Source organism: Mauremys reevesii, linkage group 2 (assembly GCF_016161935.1).
Source record: "Mauremys reevesii isolate NIE-2019 linkage group 2, ASM1616193v1, whole genome shotgun sequence".
Lineage (NCBI taxonomy): Eukaryota > Metazoa > Chordata > Testudines > Geoemydidae > Mauremys > Mauremys reevesii.
This window is the reverse complement of record NC_052624.1, coordinates 88455528-88478480: the sequence shown is the minus strand read 5'-3', so window position 1 is coordinate 88478480 and position 22953 is coordinate 88455528. Positions and strand designations below refer to the sequence as shown.

Here is a 22953-nt window from a genome sequence, read left to right as displayed (position 1 = left end):
GGGAGACTCTGAGGGTGGGTGCAGTGCTGCCTCCATCAGAATATGTTTTTAATCTGACCTCACGGTCCTGTTTTGTTCTTAGTTTAAAGTTGCTTGAGGCGGCCAAAGGAGAGGAGCCGCACACCCGGGTCTTCAGCGGCAATTCAGTGGGGGATCCCTCACTCCTTCTCAGAGCGAAGGACCAGCTGCCAAATTGCTGCCGAAGACTGAAGCAGCGGCGGTAGAGCTGCAGATCGCAATCGCGTCGTCTTCTTTTTTGCTTTTTGCTGCTTGAGATGACAAAAACCCTGGAGCCGACCCTGGACATGAGCCTCTTCTTGGCACTTCAGTAACCTGAACTGCGGATCACTAACTGGCATCGGCTTCTTACAGGCATCACAGGGCCTGAAGCCTGGTGATCGAGGTATGCGCACTGGTACTGGGTACAAGTACGCAAACAGTGGCAACCGAAGAGTGCAAAAAAAGTACTCTGACAAAAGAAATCTACTACTAAAACTATACTAACACTCAAACTATTAGCTACAAATGAGTACCATCTAGATGCAAATGTAAAAAAAGGGAAAACCTTCAGTAACAAGATAGAACACTCCAACAACGGTCACGGGAGGTAAGAAGGAACTGAGGGATATAAGAGGCGGCTCTGCCATTTATACTGTTGCACAGCTGTGCAAGGCAGCAGAGGGTAAATGCACTGCCCCAAGGGAACCGTGGGAAAAATCTCCGACAACAGTGCACTGGGCGCATACACCCCTGAAGCAGAATTGATTTGTGTAATGACTCAAAGAACTTACTGTTCTTCTTGTCTCCTTGGCAGTCACTAAAAAGGATTGAATTTGTGGGAGACTCCATAAGTATATATCTCATACTCAAAAAGGGAACATTCTGAAAAAAAATATCACAGATTCTCGGAAGGTAATTAACTTGATTTTTACCCATGGAAGAACCATAGATAATGCATGAGCCAAAAAACACTTGAGTCTGCAAGATCTGGGACATAGATGGGATTTCTTTCATTTTCATCAGTCATGTTTCCCAGGAAATGTATGCAGAAGCGCCAACCAAAAATGAAACCGCAGTTCAGTTGGTCTTGATTTAATGAAGGAATTATCACAATAATATTTTAAACTGTGCTGCTCCTTAGGAAAGCAGACTTTGGGATAAAGAACACTCCCATAATTCTTCAACACCATTCATAGTAATAGTCATTTTGTAGCCCAGTGATTCTCTTTGCACCTTTTCTTGTGGAAACAATTAAGTTTAACCATTTCAAAGTATCAGGTGGACCCAGCTGCAGGCTCTTGCTATCTATTCCTTTATAGAGGAACCTCCACACTGAGAAGAAAAGGATTTAGTCTCATGGTACTGCATCAGTGGGAAATGTATAAGTGGGCTTTTAAAAAGGTTAAGTCTTTCTTCATGGAGCTGTCATTTACCTGAGTCACCCCAGGTCTCAGCATTTAGTGCCTGATTTGTTCTAATCCTAATTTGAGACACCTGATTAACTCAAACAAAATCCATCCTGTTCAAACTCACTCCTCAAAATGCTTCTAGACTGAACTAATGCAATCAGAGCTTTAATTCATCCTTCTGCTGACTTCAATGGAGTTACAGCAGTTACAGCCCTCAATAATTTTCAAGAATCAAGTCAAGGAGGCTACAGGTCCTCAGTGCCTTTGAAATCAGGCCTTTTTTTTAAAGGAACTGAAATATGAATTTAGTAGCTTAACTTTAGAAAACCTACGTTTAAAAACTGTGGCTATCATCTTTTAAAATGGGGTCAAATGCCATACAACCTAAGAATACACATTCATTAAACTGACTGTTTTGAAAAGTTCCAGCTCATTATAGACATGGCACACTATCCTGGACAGCAAGTACATTTTTCCAAAGTGCTCTCCAGGTTAAGCAAATCTTTCCTTCTACTCCATCTGACATATAATGCAGCACTGTGATGTGACTGATTCCTGTACTTCTAAATATGCTTTCTAATCTGAACAAATTAACCACAGACCTACATACACTGAAAATTATTCTATGTGCATCCATGGTAAAAATCTCAAATACACTCAATACCTATTGTAACAGCTATGATGGCAATTATAATGGCAATAGTAGGAGCACTCCAGTTGAGCTGCTTGCTGTAAAGCCTTTATGGATCCTTCTCTCTGCCATTTGAAATGTCATCAGTTCAGAGTTTAGCCCAGTTGATTTATTAGACAAATACATAACATAAATCTAAATATATAGCCAATACTGAAATCTTTATAGATCAATCTTTTTATTAAAAAGGAGATCTTTGTTATACAATATACTAAAATAATCTTGAGAGCAGGTTTTTAAGTATCCTCACAGTCTGCCTCTTTCAGTGTTTTTAGGTAACATACACCAGTGAGGAGCTGCAGGATGTAAATCAATAGAGGGTCTGGACAGTTGGCAAGCAGACACATGAATTTATCCTAAAGCTTCCTGCTCTCCAGCTATTTTTTCACAAAAGCTAATGCTTCAGGATAATCCTTTTTAGAACTCAAATACATGACATCCTCGGTACAAAATTTCATCCTGTACTGTCACTTTTTAATGAACCATCCTGGAGACTGCAGCATCATACTGTGCTAGACATTCTGAGAAGCGATGATTCAGGAAAGCACTTAAGCATGTGCCTAAATTTGTGTGTGTCAGTAGTTCCACTGAAGACAATAGGACTACAAACATGCTTACAGCTGGGCATGTGAATAACTATCTTGTTGAATTGGGGCCATGTACTGTAATTTCATTTGTCTTCTCTAGGCACAGCAAGGAAAACTGAAGGTCCAAAGCAATCTTTGTTTAGAAGGGCAAATCTGAAAGAGGCTCTTATATTGCATCCACAGAATCTGCACGAACATTATCCTGCATTTATGTGGATAAAAACTGACACTGTGTGTAAACAGGCATACAAATTACTGTACTTGCATATTTGCTGAGTGCAATTTAGGAGGCTACTTTGAAAATAAGGCCCAGAATGTCTTTGATTTATGAGTTTTATGTCTCAAGCTTATCATTATTTTGTTATAGTTGTCTGTGTGTTTAATCAAAAGTAATAAGCCAGATGCTTCAAATTAAAGAGAGATTTAAAAATCTATTCCAGTCCATAACAATAAATTCTGAGACTGGTTTAGGTCTTAGAGACACTGATTATGAAATGAGATTTATTTTACAAAATCTAAACATACCTAATAAGAACTTGAAATTTAATCTTTAAGTCATCTAAATATTTTCATGAGGGAAAAATACAGTTATTTAACTAGAAACTGTGGTAGCACAGTAGCAAGTGCAAACTCTGAAGTTTTGGATAGAAGTATTAATTTAGGGTTTGATTTTATGACTCTCACTGGGGTTGAGAGTCATACTTACTCTTCTGAGTAGTTTCAGTTAAATATTTTTATATAACAACAAAATACAAATGATTGGCCACATCTGTCCCATCCTTACCAGGAATAGTACTTACCAATCAGAATATGGGTAGCACAAGCTGGCCCTAAAATCTGAGAGTAATATTTGTATTTTGTTGATTAGATTAAAATATTTTAGAGAAGGTTCAGTTTTGGTGAAATTTTCTGCAATGAGTGGGAAAAAAAACCCTTACCACGTGAACATTTAAACAGCTGCATGAGATGACACTCAACAAATCTGCTTCAGAATGTTGAGAAATCCTGAATGGCTGGTCAGGAGATAAAGATGACCTGGTTCACACTGCTTTTTTAAAGGTAATTTTGCTGACTTCTGTGGAGTTACTCCTGATTTACACTAGTGAGAAAAGAAGATCAGGTCCTTTCTGTTCAAAGTGTGCTGTTAAAAGTCTTTCATAAAGCAACATGTTGTGCTGACATAAACAGAAAACAGTAAACTTATCTGTCAAGTTAGTGTCTTGATGACTACAATCATAATGTGTCTGTTTATTTCTCTCTCAGATGCAGTATCTGTTTATGATGATTTTACTCTTCAAATAGCATCTGCATCAACAGCATTAGCTACATTCAAATATACTCTTTTACCAGGCATACATTTGGAATCACTGCCCTATAATGATCCTGTCATAAACAGATAGTTAAGGTCTCTTTTACCTGTAAAGGGTTAACAAGCTCAGTAAACTTGACGGACACCTGACCAGAGGACCAATCAAGGGACAAGATAATTTCAAATCTCTGTGGAGGGAAGTCTTTCTTTGTGTTCTTTGTTTTGGGGGCTGTTCTCTCTTTGGATCTAAGAGGGGCCAGACATATCTCCAAGTTCTCCAAGTTTTCCTGAAGTATTTCCTACTATTCAGTATAGTGAGTATTAGAAAGGCGGATTAGTCTTATAATTAATTTCTGCATTTGCAATTGTGTGTTTGCTGGAGAAATATCTTTATTTCTGTTTGCTGTTACTTTGATTATTCTGAGAAAGGAGGGGGGGAGTCTCTCCAGTTTTATAAGCTAGACCCTGTATATTTTTCCATCCTGGTGTTACAGAGATAGTGTACTTTCTTTCTTTCTTTTAATAAAATCCTTTTCTTCTTAGAACCTGAATGATTTCTTCCCTTGCTTGGATTTTCAGGGGAACGGGAGGGGGGAAAAGTGAATCCCTCTTTGTTTTGATTCAAGGAGTTTGAATCAAGGTGATCTCTCCCAAGGACTAGGGGAGGGGGAAGAAGGTGGGGGGAATGGATTATTTCCCTTTGTGTTAAGATCCAAGGAAGTTGGGATCTGTGTTCCCCAGGGAAAGTTTGGGGGAACAGGGAGTGTGCTAGACACTGGAATTTCTAGTTGGTGGCAGTGTACCAGATCTAAACTAGGATTTAAGTTTAGAGGAGCCCATGCAGGTCCCCATCTTGTGGACACTAAAGTTCAAAGTGGGGAATAAACCTCTGACAGATCCTCTACAAACCACAGTCAGCAGCTCATCTGATAACTCTCAAAGAAATATTACACAATGAGGGCTGACTGAAAGCCTGAGAATTAAGATTCATATAAGTCTGTCCTATTATCTTCCAGAATATGTGAAAACCTCTCCCTGAAATTAAATTGCTTTTGCACCAAGTTCTTCGTGAGCCTAGCAAGAGTTTAATTCATTTTAAATAAGAAAATGAAAGAGGGCAGAAAGAAAACAAGACAAAAACAAAGTTTGGAGGAAAGGCACTAAAAACCAGCACAGTAAAAGGCAGATGGTTCGGCGAACCAAAAAAAAAAAGCGGCTGTGCCGCCCTAGGATTGGACGGAATGCCGTCCCGTAGAATCTGCCGCCCCAAGCACGAGCTTGCTTGGCTGGTGCCTGGAGCCGGCCCTAGCAGTAGAGGAGCTAATAGAGAGGGTGACCATCCCTGCTGGCAGCCTTAAGGTGCATGTGTTCCTATAACTGACCAAAGGAGAAACAACGAGGAGTCCTTTTTGCACCTTAGAAACTAACTAATTTATTTGGGCATAAGCTTTCATGGGCTAGAACCCACTTCATCAGATGCACGGAGTGGAAAATACAGTAGGCAGGTATAAATACACAGCGCATGAAAAGATGGGAGTTGCCTTACCAAGTGGGGGGTCAGTGTTAACAAGCTAATTCAATTAAGGTGGAAGTGGCCTATTCTCAATAGTTGACAAGAAGGAGTGAATACCAAGGGAGTGAAAAATCACTTTTGTAGTGCTAATGAGGCCAGTGCAATCAAGGTGGCCCATTTCAAACAGTTGACAAGAAGGTGTGAGTATCAGCAGAGGGAAATTACTTTTTGTAGTGACCCAGCCACTCCTTATTCAGACCTAATTTGATGGTGTCAACTCCCATCTTTTCATGTGCTGTGTATAGATAGACGAACATGGCTATCCCTCCGAAACCCGACAAAAGGAGGTGTAGAACATGAATTTTCACACAGGATTGGAGAACGAGCCTTCCTTGCACTTATCTGGCAGTAATGGCTCCTGTCCCATGGGGCTGGGCCCAGCTGCCCACTCCAGGCATTGCAACATGGTGCACAGAGTGCAAAGGTGCTGTGAACCCATTCACCATTTTGCAATGCGACTCACTCAAATTTGGCTCAGTCCCCCTCCATCAAGACAGAGAGCTGGTTGGGCCAAACTTAAATGGCACTGTGACCCTGTGTACCACATTGCAGTACCCAGAGTTCAGAGTTGGGCCCAGCCCCGCAGGACAGGAGCCGCCACTGCCAGGTAAATACGGAGCAGGCTCACTCTCCAGGCCACCACCAATGACCCATCACCCTCTCCCTCCCTCAGTTGCAAAACCTATGCCACTAACTATCAGCACCCAAATATGATGCTGTGGGCCAGATTCTAACCTCAGCTGTGGAATTACAACACGCTAGTATTGTAAAAAAGCAGTGTGAGAATAGAATTAGGTCCAGTGGTTGATTTATTAGCTAGCCTACAACAGTCTATTTTTTTTCTTTTTTAGTGAGAATGTATTATTTACAGCTGCTTCACAGAAGGACTGAGCGCATCCCAGTAGCAAAATGTGCCTCCCAAAGTGGGTCATTGATGGAGCCAGAGCCATTTATTCCCTCCTCTCACTGACTTGCCAGTAAGGGACTATTTTGGCTTCAGCCAGTGATATTAGGGCGGGGCTGGTACTACCACCTATTACCAAAGTTGCCTTACACTCCCCATTAAAAGGTCCTGTGTTCAGTAGCTTATAGCTTTGACAGACTTTAACCATTTGGAGTGAAATTTTCCATACTGGCTGTCTGTCTCAGTCTGAATTATTATTACTGAAATTTCCGCCAAAATGGTTCGAATGAAGCTAGGGAAAAACTATGTCTCTGCCATGTTAAAAAATTCTTGACATCTTTCCTTTGAACTGTTCTACGGCCCCCGTACTTTGGAGCAGGACCTTGACATTTGGGTTGACCTTTGTATCAGGGATGTGCTTTTTGCCATCCCTGGGAAAATCCACCCAAATCTGGCTAATTTACATGCCTTTGAAAAATCACAGTTCTCACATGCTCAGTAGAGATCTGCCAGAGCTAAATGGCTAAAATCTCCCAAGACTGCCCTTCTAATTGAGCATGTTTGAGCCTCTCACAGCTCCTGGTGCTGACTGGACTGTGCATATGCCATCCATACAGAATGACTGAGCATGCTGTACCCCAGAACTATGTGGACTCAGAAGGACTTTTCCTGTAAAGGCTGCTTTCCAACAACTCTGGCCCAGGGTTGGGTTGGGCACTGGAACTGAGGGTACGTCCATACTACCCGCCCGGGTCGATGGGTAGCGAACGACTTCTCGGAGTTTGATATATCGCATCTCATCTAGACGCGATATATCGAACTCCGAACGCGCTCCCGTCGACTCCGGAACTCCACCACCGCCGGGGGAGCCGCGGACTTCGATCCCGCGCTGTGAGGACAGGTAAGTACTTCGAACTAAGGTACTTCGAGTTGAACTTGCATACCTTAGTTCGAACCGCCCCCCAGCTAGTGTAGACCAGGCCTGAGAGCAAAGAGCCTCTCTTTCCAGACTCTCAATGAGCGTTCCCTGCTGGAACCCAGGTAGCGTGGAGAACAAAGCAGTCTGATGTGAATGAAGATGAGACAAAAGCTGAACAGTGGGAGGGAAAGGAATTGATTAGGACTAGGTGTCTGGTGAGAGAGGACTGGAGTCGGGGAAGAAATTGTGACTGGGAGTTGTTGGGTGGGGGGAACTAGCTGGACAAGGAGACTGGGAGCCGAGTCTCTTCCTAATTAAAGACTGTATCATAACACATACACACAAGGGAGGTGAATTAAGGTTGCACAGATTATCTTAATTTTGATATTTCCTTACTTTTGCAACCTTAATAACATTATTTTAACATTGTTTTGTGTGTAAAAACATTCTGTGAATGACACCTGATGTAAGTTCATTCTTCATCATACAGAAAGGGCCCTATTGTTCTTCAGTGGATATGGGCATTTATTTTCTCTAGTTCACTTCCAACTTTTGTTTTTGTCATTTTAGATTTGAGAACTGAGATTTGTTCCAGCCTGTTAGTCTATGTCAGCTGGAGACATGTCTTTCTCCTGATGCAGAAGTCCTCATGCTGAGAGTTAGGCCCTTTTTGCTGGGAACCCTATGCACGCAATTAGTAGATTTCAAGCAGTACACAACACGGCTGCTAAGATTCTATCTGGCACCACATGGAGCAAGTACATGACGACAGGGTTGGTTCAGTTTCATTGGTTGGTGATCAGAGTCTGCATTAGATTCAAGGTTCCCTATACACCTACAGAGCACTTTGGAATCTCTCACCTTGGATTTGGTCACTTCGATCCTTTCATCCCTACCTTCACCTCCTAGTGCTGGCTGTTACTGCAAACATTTACCTTGGGATTCCCTGAATAGAAATGTTAGGCATCATGGCACTTGTTCTCTCCAAAGCTGAAGAGACTCTTTTTCTCTCCTTTGCTTCCAACTGTTTGGCACTGCACCCTCAATTATTAAACTGTTGAAGATTTTCTGTAAAGTACCTTGAGATGCCTAGGTATGATAAGATTCTATGTAACTTGAAGTTGATATATTAAACGAAATATAGTTGCCAATTGCAGAGAATAGAAGCTACTGTGCTATCATTTTTGCTGTCTCTATGTATGTATAAGGCAGCGAGTCTGTCATGGAAGTTATGGATTCCGTGACTTTCCGTGACTTCTGCAGTGGCTAGTGCTGGCTCAGAGGCTGTCGGGCTCCTACTGTCATGGCCCTGCTGCTCCTAGATGGAGGTGCTAGGGGGCTCCACCTGCTGGCCACACCTGCAGGCCCTGCCCCCGCAGCTCCCATTTGCTGCAGTTCCTGGCCAATGGGAGCTGTGCAGCTGATGTTTGTGGCAGGAGCAGTGTGCGGAGCCCCCTGGCCCCTCTGCCACCTAGGAGCTGCAGGGATGCATGTAGAGGGTAGGGATCCCCAGCACCAGTGCCCGCCCCTCCCCCCAGCACCAGCCAGGGTCCTTGGCCACACACTGCTACCCACCCCCAGAGCACTAGCTGTTGCCCACCCCCTCCCCAGAGCACCTGCCGCACCCCTGGGCCACCCCATACCCCAGAACACCCAAGGTTTAGTCAGAGGTATATAATACAAGTCATGGACAGGTCACAGGCCTGTGAATTTTTGTTTACTGCCTGTGACCTGTCTATGACTTTTACTAAAAATACCCATGACTAAAACATAGCCTTATATGTGTATAACAAAATCTCCAAGGAGACAGAAAGTACAGCACCTAAACTCATGCCCAAATATTTGTTTTAGGCTCCTTCACAGAAAGGAAAAAATACAATGAGAAAAGGGTTTTCCCTTCTCTCAGCATCTTTTAGTGGCTGATCAGAGTTATAAAAACTCAATGTAAAATCACAAAGATGACACCTAAGATACAAACAATGTTCATCTAGAGTTCAACCTAAGCACCTTGGTCTTGCCTCTGTCTCCGATGCTCAGGCTAAAATTCAGTCCAAGGAACCATGTACAGAACAACATTGCAATGCTGTGATATCATTCTTAGTGCTACTTTATGATTTAAGCAGCTCCTTGGCTCTTGGGCTTGGAGCAATTAGAATTTCCAGACAGCTCAGTGGCAAATATTTCAGGCTCGCTATAGTGCAGCATGGCCAGTGGGCAGTCCATTCTGACCAAGAATAAATCAAACTCATTTATATAACATGGTTATACACTGAAGACTAATTTAAAGCTTTCAAAATTTTCATTCAGTTTTGCATGTATTGCCTGTCCTTCATAGAAAGTTATCAAGAATCAACTAAAGTCAAGTATATGATGTAAGGTTGAATTTTTGTCAAGGCTTTGGACCTGCATCAGGACATGCAAGCCATATTACTGCCATCGTGGATGTTCACATACACTTTGCATCCTCTCTCTATTCTGCCTGTCTGCTGTATTCTTATCAGCCTGACTGTTATTCAAACATACAAGAAAGCTATTCACTGAAATACACAGCAAGCAGCACAATCATAGAATCATAGGACTGGAAGGGACCTCGAGAAGTCATCTAGTCTACTCCCATGCACTCATGGTAGGACTTAGTATTATCCAGACCATCCCTTACAGGTGTTTGTCTAACCTGCTCTTAAAAATCTCCAATGATGGAGATTCCATGACCTCCCTAGGCAATTTATTCCAGTGCTTAACCACCCTGACAGGAAGTTTTTCCTAATGTCCAACCTAAACCTCCATTGCTGAAATTTAAGCCCATTGCTTCTTGTCCTATCCTCAGAGGTTAAGAACAACATTTTTTCTTCTTCCTCCTTGTAACAATCTTTTATATACTTGAAAACTGTTATGTCTTCTCTTTTCCAGACTAAACAAACCCAATTTTTTCAATCTTCCCTCATAGGTCATGTTTTCTAGATCTTTAATCATCTTTGTTGCTCTTCATGGGACTTTCTCCAATTTGTCCACATCTTTCCTGAAATGTGGCACCCAGAACTGGACACAATACGCCAGTTGAGGCCTAACCAACACAGAGTAGAGCAGAAGAATTACTTCTCGTGTCTTGCTTACAACACTCCTGCTAATACATCCCAGAATGATGTTACATTGGTGACTCATAATTAGCTTGTGGTCCACTATGACCCCCCAGATCTCTTTCCGCAGTACTCCTTCCTAGGCAGTCATTTTCTATTTTGTATGTGTACAATTGATTGTTCCTTCCTAAGGCCTGGTCTACACTAGGACTTTAATTCAACCGTCCACACCAGGAAGCCATTTAATCCACCCGGCAGGTGGAGTAACGCTAAATTCGCACTTGCTAGCTCGAATTAGGCTTGTGTGGATGCTAATCGAACTTAGCAGCGCGGAGCTATCACCCAGTGCACCACTCTGTTGACGCTCTGGACAGCAGTCCGAGCTTGGATTCTCTGGCCAGCCACACAGGAAATGACAAATTTGAATTCATTTTCCTGTCTGGGCAGTTTGAATCTGACGTTCTGGTTCGATGCAGAGCTCTCCAGCAGAGGAGTCCGGGCAATCCCAGACTAGAAAGAGGTCCCCAGCATGGGTGACCGGAGTGACGGAAGTCCAGGATCTGATCGCTGTGTGGGGCGAGAGTCTGTGCTCTCGGGCTGCGCGAAGGTTTCTAAAGCCATGAAAGACAAAGGATACAGCCGGGATGCGATGCAGTGCGTGAAAGTGAAGGACCTAAGACAAGGGTATCAAAAAGTCAGCCAGACATGCCGCTTCTACGAGGCACTGCATGCCATTCTAGGTGGGTCTGCCACCAGTGCCCCACCAGTGACGGTGGACTGGAATAGTGTACGGGACAGTTCCCCCTCCTGTTCGCCGATGGGGAAGATGAGGAAGGGTCTTTAGAGGACGGCGCAGGCGACATGGAACCCACTCCCGCTTTCCTGACAGCCAGGATCTCTTCATCACCCTCACAGAGATAACCAGGACTCGGAATCAGGGAAGGATCAAAGTGCAACACACGTATAAACATTTATTTTTATAACATTGTTATAGAAAAAATAGAAACAGTATTTACAAAATTCTAAATATTAAACTATAATATATATTAAATTATATGAAGAGAAGGTCCACACAAATGGACTTTAAGAAATTCTAAATATTTACAAATTAAAACATTCTAAATATTAAACTATAATATATATTAAACTATATAAAGAGAAGGTCCACACAAATGGGGATAGAAAAATAGTCCTCTAGCGACATTTCTACGAAGGTGTCATTCAGTTCCTCGCAAAGCCTCCGCATGAGGTTGAAGAGGTCGTGGAAGCAGACTCTTCCACGCCAGGACATCCGAATATAGAGTGGAACCATCGCCTCTACTAGCATTGCTGCATATGGTCCTGGTCTGTGCAGTGCGTCCCTAAACATGTCTTTCTGGGCACGAGTGACCCGCCTCAGGGTGATCTCGGTCTGCAAATACTGCATCTAAGTAGGGCAATTAGTGTAGTGTTACTATTGTTAATGGTTTACAATTAGGTTGCATAACAATGACCCTCGCCTAACAGCCACGTAGTCCACAGAGAACAAGCATGCATTGATCGTTCCCGTGCGCTGGCGGGAGGGGCTGCTAAAGGCTTATCCTTTCTGCTTTGCACATTGCCTTTAGCAGGAGAGCACAGCTAACCAGTAACTGATAAGCAGTATGTACTGTAAGGCTTACCAGGACTTTGTGCAAGAGGATGCAGCTATCTTTCCTCGCCATGCGCTCTCCAGTGCAATGGCGCCGCCAATGAGGCGTATTCAATCTCAGACTAGTTCTGAGATCTCCTGAGACTTGGTTCCCTCTTTGGTCTTGTTAACTGAAACTGACTAGACTGTGTTTACTGTTGGCAAACATGTATGTGTTCAAGGAAATCACCTACTTTTTCACATCACACAGCTCCTTCCCTTTGACTGCCCGCCATCCCCACTGCAGAGGCTGGCTCGGATTAGACGCCGAAAGAAAAGACAAGGGACGACATGTTCCAGGAACTGATGGCCAGCTCCAGAGCGGAGGCGGCAGAGCAGAGACAGTCGAGGGAGAGCCTGTGTCAGCAGCATCGCACACACCTGGAACGGGAGGATAGGTGGCAGCAGGAAGACCAGCAGGCGACTCAAACGCTGCTTGGTCTAATGAGGGAGCAAACGGAGACGCCCGCGCCTTGTAGATGTTCTGCAAGACCGCAGTCAGGAGGAGAGCCTGCAGTGCATCTGCAACCGCCCTCCAACGCCAAGAAGTCCTGTCCCCTCACCCAAAGTGACAAGACGGAGGCGGTAGGGGCCGTGAGAACTGTCCCTGCACCGCAGCACACCGATAATGTTAGAGACAACTGTCGCGCTGTAAATTTGTACAAGCTCTTTCTTTACAGCATCAACCAGTCCCAACTCCAAGTTCAAACCCCCCACTGTGTATTACATTATTAAAAGCGGTTTGGTGTTACTGACTGTTTCCGTCACGTTTCTGGTGTCAGAAGACTTTCTGTTGTTCTGTGGGGACTGGTAAGGTCACTGCATAGCCCACAGTGCCATGCTACAGACTTGGCTGCAGGGTCAACTGCAGGGCACACACAGACTGCAGTCACTAGGCACCAGGGACAGTCTGTGTGGTGTATGCTGCCCCGGGTCTTTCCTTGATGTGTATGCTTGTGCAGGGTCCTGGTGCCTGACATCCCGAATGTAAAGGCAGGCTTCCCTTCACATGCATTTGGACCGTAGTCACGATCCTCCCGGTGCCACGAGCCCCAAAGAGACCTCATCCAGGGGCAGATACTCACCCTTCCCCACACCCCTCCCCTTCCAACGCCCAAACCCACAGCCGTCATGGTAACCCCTATCCAAGGACAGCACCCTCGCCCCTTCCTGCAAACCCACCCATCAGTGCACACCTTAACCAGCACAGAATGCTTCCATGTTTCAACGAATAAACAGAAATGCAAAGTCAACGAAAGATTTATTATTAATTACTAAAACATGTCCTTAGTTTTAAAACGTCCTTGGGAAGTGGGGAAAACTTGGTTTATGATCAGGCTCTCTTAAAATCAAGTGGACAGTCACAGGTTACCCTGCTCTGCGAGAAAACTCTTCAAAGCCTCCCTGATGCATATCGCGTCCCGCTGGGATATTCTCTCAGCACGGGTGTCTGGCTGATCGTAAACAGCAGCCAGGCGATTTGCCTCAACCTCCCAAAAGGGCCAAAAAGGTCTCGCCCTTGCTCTCACAGAGATTGTGGAGCACACAGCAAGCAGCAATAACGGATATTCTTTTCGCTGATGTCCGAAAGAGTCAGTAAGGTCCGCCATCTCCTTGAGACGTCCGAAAGCACACCACCACCATTCTGCACTTGCTCAGCCGGTAGTTGAAGAGTTCCTTTTCAGTGTCCAAGGCGCCTGTATAGGGCTTCATGAGCCAGGGCATTAGCGGGTAGGCCGGGTCCCCGAGGATCACTGTAGGCATCTGCACATCCCCAACCGTTATTTTGTGGTCCGGGAAGAAAGTGCCTGCCTGGAGGCGTCTAAACAGACCAGAGTTCCTGAACACACGCGGCCATGAACCTTGCCCGCCCACCCGGCGTTGATGTTGGTAAACGTAAAACGCCCTATGGTCCACCACAGCTTGCAGCACCATTGAAAAGTAGCCCTTTCGGTTAATGTACTCGCTGGCCTGGTGGGCTGGTGCCAGGATAGGGATGTGAGTCCCATCTATAGCCCCACCGCAGTTTGGGAATGCCATCTATGATGGCCTGGACATTTCCGACAGTCACTACCTTTGAGAGCAGTTGCTCAACGATTGCGTGGGCTACTTGAATGACAGCAATCCCCACGGTAGATTTGCCCACGCCAAAGTGGTTCGCTACTGACCGGTAGCTGTCTGGCGTGGCAAGTTTCCAGAGGGCTATGGCCACTCGCTTCTGCACAGTCAGGGCTGCTCGCATCCTTGTGTCCTGGCGCTTCAGGGCAGGGGACAGCAAGTCACACAGTTCAAGGAAAGTGCCCTTACGCATCCTGAAGTTTCGCAGCCACTCTGTGTCATCCCAGACCTGCAGCACTATGCGGTCCCACCAGTCTGTGCTTGTTTCCGGGCCCAGAATCGCCGTTCACACCATGAACTTGACCCATTGCCACCATGATCTCCACTGCCCTGCTTTGTGAGAGGTCTGCGCCACTCTCCTCACCGTGCTGGAGCCTCCTCGCCCGGTTTCTCAGCATCTGACTGTGGAAGAGGTGGACGATAATGTGCGAGGAGTTGACAACGGCCATAAGTGCAGCGATGATCGCAGCGGGCTCCATGCTCGCAGTGCTGTGGCGTCCACGCTGTAACCGACCAGAGAAGGGCGCGAACAGATTTCCAAGGAAGACAGGGAGGGCGGGATTGACGCACATTTTTCCCCAGCATGCATTGGGGAAATCCCACAATTCAAATGGGCAGCGAACTGTGGATAGGTTCCCACAGTGCACCGCTTCCAAAGTCGGCTGGCCCCGTGAATGTGGACTATTTGTGTATTTAGTATGGATACACAAATTCGACTTATTAAGGTCGAATCCACAAATTCGACTTAAGTAGATTCGAAATAGTCCTGTAGTGTAGACAAGCCCTAAGAGGAGTACTTTGCATTTGTCCTTATTGAATTTCATCCTATCTACTTCAGACTATTTCTCCAGTTTGTCTGGATCATTTTGAATTTTAATCCTATCCTCCAAAGCACTTGCAACTGCTCCCAGCTTGGCATCGTCCACAAACTTTATAAGTGTACTCTCTATGCCATTATCTAAATCCTTGATGAAGATATTGAACAGAACCAGCCCCAGAACTGATCCCTGCAGTACCCCACTCATTATGCCCTTCCAGCTCGACTGTGAACCACTGACAACTACTCTCTGGGAACGGTTTTCCAACCAGTTATGCACCCACCTTATAGTAGCTCCATCTAGGTTGCATTTCCCTAGTTTGTTTATGAGAAGGTCATGCGAGACAGTATCAAAAGCTTTACTAAAGTCAAGATATACCACATCTATTGCTTCCCCCGATCCACAAGGCTTGTTACCCTGTTAAAGAAAGCTATCAGGTTGGTTTGACATGGTTTGTTCTTGACAAATCCATGCTGACTGTTAATTATCTTCTAGATGTTTGCAACTTCATTGTTTAATTATTTGCTCCATTATCTTTCCAGGTACAGAAGTTAAGCTGACTGGTCTGTAGTTCCCTGGGTTGTCCTTATTTCCCTTTTTATAGACTGGCACTATTTGCCCTTTTCCAGTCTTCTGGAATGTCTCCCGTCTTCCATGACTTTTCAGAGATAATCACTAATGGCTCAGATATCTCCTCAGTCAGTTCCTTGAATATTGTAGGATGCATTTAATCAGGTCCTGGTGACTTGAAGACATCTAATTTAACAAGTTAGCCTAAAGTCTGCCTTCTTAAAATCCATTGTCTTTATTTTGATCTCCTCCCTCCTACCATTCCTTAGAATCATGAACTCTACCATTTCATGATCACTTTCACCCAAGCTGCCTTCCACTTTCAAATTCTCAACCAGTTCCTCCCTATTTTCAAAATCAAATCAAAAACAGCCTCTCGCCTACTAGCTTTCTCCACCTTCTGAAATAAAAAATTGTCTCCAATACATTCCAAGAACTTGTTGGATAATCTGTGCCCTGCTGTGTTAATTTCCCAACAGATGTCTGAGTAGTTGAAGTCCCCCATCACCACCAAGTCTTGTGCTTTGAATGATTTTGTTAGTTGTTTAAAAAAAGCTTCAGCTACCTCTTCTTCCTGGGTAGGTGGTCTCTAGTAGACCCCTACCATGACATCACCCTTGGTTTTATCCCTTTTATTCTTACCCAGAGACTTTCAACAAGTCTGTCTCCTCTTTCCATCTCAACCTCGGTCCAAGTATACATTTTTAATATATAAGGCAACACCTCCTCCATTTTTTCCCTGCCTGTCCTTCCTGAGCAAGCTGTACCCTCCTATACCAATATTCCAGTCATGCGTATTATCCCACCGATGCTCTGTGATGCCAACTATTTGCAAACTAGTTGTTTTTATTTACTGGCATTTTGAGTTCTTCTTGCTTATCCTTTTACATTTCAATACCATGTCCTTGATCACAAGGACAGACCAACAGCAGAGAGAAAGAAGGGCCTGGCACATGTTCTAGGTTTGTTGTAGACTCCTAACAGTGAAGGTGGAATTTTATTGGGATTGCAGCCTTTGTTCTGGAGAGCTGATCTATTTCTCCAAGATCAGAAGGACAGTTAAAAAAATAACACAGGTTAAACTGAGTGTCTGTCAACCCTGACAGTATCTTTTTGTCTTATGCCCTGAAGTCAATGGGGAAAATCAGTACACTAAGCCTTTTACAGGTTTTTCTTGTTGTCCTTTTCATAGTAGATTGTTATTCTGAAGTTCAGAATTCTGGAGTTTAGTTACATATGGATGAATTTTGCTGCAGTATACTACATAAAACGTAATTATTTATAGACATGGAGGGCCAAATTTAAAAAAAATAACCACCTAAATTTGGGTCAGCCTTTGCTTATTTCATCTACATGGTCCACCTGATCAAATGAATTGTATATTTTCCATGTTCTTCTTCTTATTTGTCTTGGTTTTGTCAAAGCATTTATGCTATGTGTGAGCTGTATTGCTCTCTACAGAGCCTTGTAACATCATCCTGCTCTCGGCATATTAAATAAATAAATAACATTATGTAGTTATTAGCTGACCTACATGCAGGACTCCTCCCCTTGTATCTTTCACTTTTATCATATTATATATCGTTGCATCTCCCCTCCCTGTCCATTATTACAAGTTTGCCAATGAAAACACTTTAAGGTAAAAAGTAGCCCTTGAACTCTGCTTACCATAGGTAACTGTTTATGCAAAATACACATTTGTGTACAAAACAGTTAGTTTGTGAAGCAAACAAATCATGCATTTGTAAGTATACATTTTGTGCACACAAATATTATTTTGCACACATAATTCACCTGTTTCTGTTAACCGCACAAGGATTTTATAGGTATCCATTTATAACCATTTAGGCTATGTCTACTCTACAGGGGCTGCAGCGGCATAGCGGCACTGCAGTTATGCTGCTGTAGCACTGTAGCATACATGGTTCCCACGGTTGTGGATAGGGTTTTTCACTGTAGGTAATCCACCTCCCCAAGCAGCAATAACTACGAAATATTTCTTCCATCAACCTGGCTATGTCTACACTGGAGGTTAGGTCAGCTTAACTGCAGTACTCAGGGGGGGTGAATTTTTCACACCCCTGAGAACCATAGCTATATTGATCTATCTTAAGTATACACCAGTTCTTAGCCTGTCAACTCCTGAGTGCATTTGCCATTCTTCCCCGCCTTCATCATCTGTTTAGATTTGTGCCATGACACCATCCTGGTAGTATGAATGTGAATTTATTTAGTTCTAACATCCAAAACCACTTTCAATGCAATGCTGTGGAGAAAAGTATGAATGACTAGTACACATTTAAATTAGATACCATACATATGTGTATACAAAAAGAATGCTGACATGTTTGTCCCACTTTAAAAATCATTCTAAACAGATCTCTCAATATTACCTTTCTAATGAAGTAAATGTTACCCTGTTTTAAGAACATAAGAACATAAGAAAGGCCGTACCGGGTCAGACCAAAGGTCCATCTAGCCCAGTATCTGTCTACCGACAGTGGCCAATGCCAGGTGCCCCTGAGGGAGTGAACCTAACAGGCAATGATCAAGTGATCTCTCTCCTGCCATCCATCTCCATCCTCTGACGAACAGAGGCTAGGGACACCATTCTTACCATTCTTAAAAGTGCATACATAAATAAAATAATTCATTAAAGAGTTGATTATATTTTAGAGAAATCTGAAAATAAGTACAATAATAAACAAATCATGTTTAGGATCTCCTATGTTTAGAATGACTGATCATGAGAAATAAGCCACTTAACAGAAACATAATTAAGTAAATAAAATGGAAAGCATCTTATGGGGCACTTTATTAAACTACTATGCATTTGTTTACAATTCTTACTCTCAAAATAAATTAACGCCATATCATAGTTTCCAGCATCATAAAATCTTTCCAGAAAATGTGTCATCTGTGTATGCAATGTATTTTACATCCAATATAATATTGTTTGATATATCCAGTAATATTTTTTCTGAAATTCTAGGAAGTCTTCCCACAAACTGTAAGTAATGACCAAATTTTAATCAACTGGCACTAAGTCCCAACCATAAAAACCTTAATTAAACTGAAATATCCTAACCTTCATTTCTACCTAACCTTCAACTTTCAGAGAGGAGGTCAGGTTTAAAGTCCTCAGCTACCTCATACATATCGTGTTATAGCACCAGATCTTTTTAATTCAGGAGAAATTATTCACCTCAGATGTTCTGAAGGGAAGGCCCTGGAAAAAAAAATCTGAAGAATTACAGGATCCTATAAAATTATCAGATTTGATTGAACCAGGAAAAAATTAAAAGTATTTCTAGAAAAGTGCTGTTCATTTACTAATCAGAAACTTAAAAAACATAATTGGAAACACCTCAGTCAATTAATCCTTTTCCTGCAGACACAAGATATGAGTTAGATTTGTTCTGTATTCGAAATACAAGTGAATATTTTTCCTTCTCTTACCAGTTTTGGATTTCTGCTTTGTGAGGTGCCTGTGGTTGGTAAACATTGTTGTGGAATCCTGTACACCTGTCCTTTCCTCCAGGTTAGATTCTGGGATGGGAGTACAGCCACCTGGTTGAAAATATAATAGAATACCTTCATGTGGAGCATAGGCAACCAGAACATAAACAAGAGACGATAAACAAAGTGGCAAGAGTACCAAAAAATGTATAAAATTGGAATGGCCTGCAGTTTAACCCTTGGCGAAAAATACTTTGAATAGAGAGCGAGCTACTACCATTCTGTTTAGTATATTGATTATGCCTTGGTGATTCCTCACTTTACTCATTTGTGCCATGTAAGGAATGTGTTAAACCTATAGCATACATAAAACTCACTTTACACAAAGGATAGAAATAGGTCTTAGCATGAATTGTGTCAAGTATCCAATTGCTGGAACCTGGTACAGTAATAAAAGATCATGCGTGTATGAAATAATTCTACAGTGATCAAAGCCTGCGAGGACCATTAGTTTGCCACAGAGGGTATCTCATGATGATTTTATTGGACGTGTGATTATACACACTGATTCTCAATACTTTCTACTGTAGCACCATGACATATTGCACTGCCCAGCACCACACTGCCATGCGGGATGCTTGAAGTCAGAAGTGATTCCAGGATAGGCTGACATAATTTCTCTTTTGTAGTTTGCAATATTTACCTGTATGACTTCATGTAGATATTCCACTTGTCTACTTCACTGCATGTTTAAGTAACTACCTGCAACTATCTCTTTAAACACATATAAACTGTTATTAAAAATGTTAAGAAAGGGAAAATCTAGTACAAGTATCACTGAGCACAAAGGAACCAGCTGTCTACCAGTGCCACTGCTCGCCTGGAGCTAGCTGCAGCAGTTTGAAATGGATTAGGATGATTCAAGTCTGTCTGAAAATGCTGCTACCAGTGCCTCTGGGAAAGGGCTGCTACTCAGGAGTAAAGGCCTGAACCTGCTGGCTCATAATTGTCTCTTTTTTAGGGCGACTTGAAGAAAGCTAGAAAACAAAGGAGGAGAAGGAGACACCACAAGCAGAAGGGAGGAGCAGCAGAGTGACGGAAATAGGACTATGGGAGAAATATACTTCCACGCTTCACATTTCCTTGCAGGATGTGTGTGGCTAAAACAGAAATGAACACCTATGCATCACAAAGAACTAGATGCATACACGATATCACACACAGCAAGCACAATCCTTTTACATTTCAACACCATGCCCTTGACCACAAGGATGGACCAACAGCAGAGAAAAGGTGGAGTATGTGCATAGCTAATAAGATAGCATACAGCATGAGTGTTGAGCATGCTGTTTGTTATTTTCAGTAGAAAGCTACATAGGCAGATTCCATTGTGCCCATGTAGATCTGGAAGAAAGGAAGAACTTATGAAGTTACTGGGTTTTTACCCCAGCTCAGAGATCATGGTCTTTCTGAAACTTTTCTCAGGGCAGAAGCGATACATATTTTATGCATTTTCTCTTTTAATGCAGCAGGGCAGGCCTCTCTTATTTTGCTCAGCAGCTTCAAATCAAACACTTGATCAAAAGTCCATGAAAGGCTTTGTGCTTAACTGCAAGCATATGGTCACCTGCTTAAAGTTAAGTTCTTGCTTAAGTGCTTTGAGGGATCAGGACCTAAATGTACAACACACACTCTGAGTGAAAATTAGTGCCTTCCCGAGATCACCGCTAGCAAGCAAACAAACCACATTGCCTGGTGTTGAAAATCATCCTTTATTGTCTACTGAAAGAGTGCATTTTTTAAAGCATCATATTAACTCCTAACTCAAAACAACAACGATGCTTACTGTATATAATACATTTCCGCTGTTGTGAAAATAAATGTTTTATTCCATGACCCATGAATGAGATACTTGATTTGTGGCAATATAGCATCTCTCTCATTGCAAAATAAAAGAACAAAGCATTTGCAAAAATTAAATATGCCAGTCCAGTGGCATTAGAGAGCATTCTGCTTGGCAGAAAAACCAGCTTCTCCAGCAACTTTGGGATCCCTGATTTTTAACACAGTGAAGATCAGACATAGTGAATATTGATAATATACTAGATCATCAGTTGATGTAAATCAAGGTGGCTCTGCTGAGTGCAATAAACCTATGCTGATTTACACCCAGGGCTGGCTTCAGGCACCAGCCCAGCAAGCAGCTGCTTGAGGCGGCCAACGGTGAGGGGCGGCACGTCTGGCTCTTCGTCAGCAGGTCCCTCACTCCCTCTCAGAGCAAAGGACCAGCCGCCGAATTGCCACCAAAGACTGAAGTGGCGGCGGTAGAGCTGATTGCGGTCACAGCTTTTTTTTTTTTTTTTCTTTTTTCTTTTTGCTGCTTGGGGCAACAAAAACCCTGGAGCTGGCCCTGTTTACACCACTGAAAAACCTGACCCAGCATTCTTGATTTTCAGGAAAGAGAGAAGGCATGAGCCGGCCAATTTCTGATGTGTCATGGACTCAATATGTCATTTCAGAGGTGGCTGAATCTCCTATCCTTTCAGTTCGGGGAAGAAGTTTGGGAGCTAGTGGTAAACCTAATGTGAAAAGAGAGGTATTAGCACAAGCAGCGATTCCTAAAATGTCCACCACAAAACAGAAGTGGGTAGGGCAAATCTGATAACAGGAAATACGAACACTATGATATGTGAATATACTGTAATATGTTGCTACTGAAAAACATGTTAAATATAAATATACATACATCCAATGAAAATAAAGTATTTGTTAATCTCCAGCGCATCTAATCCCACCTGCAAACTGTGACTGTAAAATGTAAACTATATGACTCAAAGAACTGGAAACTATTCCTCTAATATTCAAATTAGGATACTTGTAATTTTTGTTCCTCAGATAAAATCTATCCTGTTAAACACTAATCTGTAAACACATGATAAATCATTAAAGATCCATACAAATAACAACCTGAGAGTGGTATCATGTATTAAACATTGAGATTATGAGTGAAAAGTCACATAACCCATTAGTGCATATTGGGTTTCTGGAGACAAATAAAAGAACTTTGAAAAGTTTGCTCTGAAAACTGAAACTCTATAGGTTATGTGGCCTTGAGAATTAATGGCTTTTGATGCCAAACTATTTCATTAGTCATTAGCACTATTTTCCAGTTGATGGTAACTGAATCAGAGTCGGAAAATATCTATTTGCCCTTAGGCACCCCATGCTATTGGTTGGAAGGAAGCGGGACTTCCTGCTCTTGGTTTTGATGTCAGAGGTTTGTTAAGATTTACTTGTCAACTGATACTGTCAAAACGTACCAGCACTAAAAGCAAAATTCATTTTTTCCATTACCGTACTTTCCTGATAGAGAACAGTGAGAACTGGAATTTCACCATTTAAACTGGGGGACTGCATAGGTTACACACAAAGCAAACAGGCTCTGAAAGAACTGGAAAACATACTATCAGCCTCATTTACAACACATACATTCAACATATTCCGTACCCTTCAACAGAATTTGTAGTATACCAATATTTTATGTTGGGTCACTTTACCTGCTGTTATATAAAACCCAGACATTATTACTATGTTGTAAGTGTAGACACTGTGATCACAGCTGTACAAGACACAAACAAAAACACGGGGGTGAAATCCTGGCCTCACTGAAGTCAATGGAAGTTTTGCTATTTACTTCAGTCAGGCTGGATTTTACCCTTCATCCTTGGACCATTTAAGCTAAAGATCAGACACCACAGAAGATGGGGATGCCATAAACTTTTTTCCACACACTGGGATGACGGTGGCATTATATTGGTGAGGTTTAGCATTTACTCAGCTCATGGAAGAA

At 42.8% G+C, this 22953-nt stretch overlaps 1 protein-coding gene across 10 annotated transcripts in view; it reads right to left on the bottom strand.

Annotated features, from left to right (window-relative positions):
• Positions 1–22953, bottom strand: part of BBS9 (Bardet-Biedl syndrome 9) — a 493039-nt gene that overhangs the window by 139641 nt on the left and 330445 nt on the right. For 5 of the 10 annotated variants that reach the window (XM_039526582.1, XM_039526585.1, XM_039526589.1 and 2 more), the window contains 2 exons: positions 19104–19214; positions 8400–8481 (listed from right to left, as the gene is read on the bottom strand). In XM_039526582.1, coding sequence (XP_039382516.1) covers positions 8435–8481; positions 19104–19214 — 158 coding nt within the window. In that variant the 3' untranslated portion in view covers positions 8400–8434. Of the gene's footprint in view, positions 1–8399; positions 8482–18803; positions 18874–19103; positions 19215–22953 lie in introns of those variants that run through there. The other 5 variants (XM_039526584.1, XM_039526588.1, XM_039526591.1 and 2 more) reach the window with 3 other exon arrangements.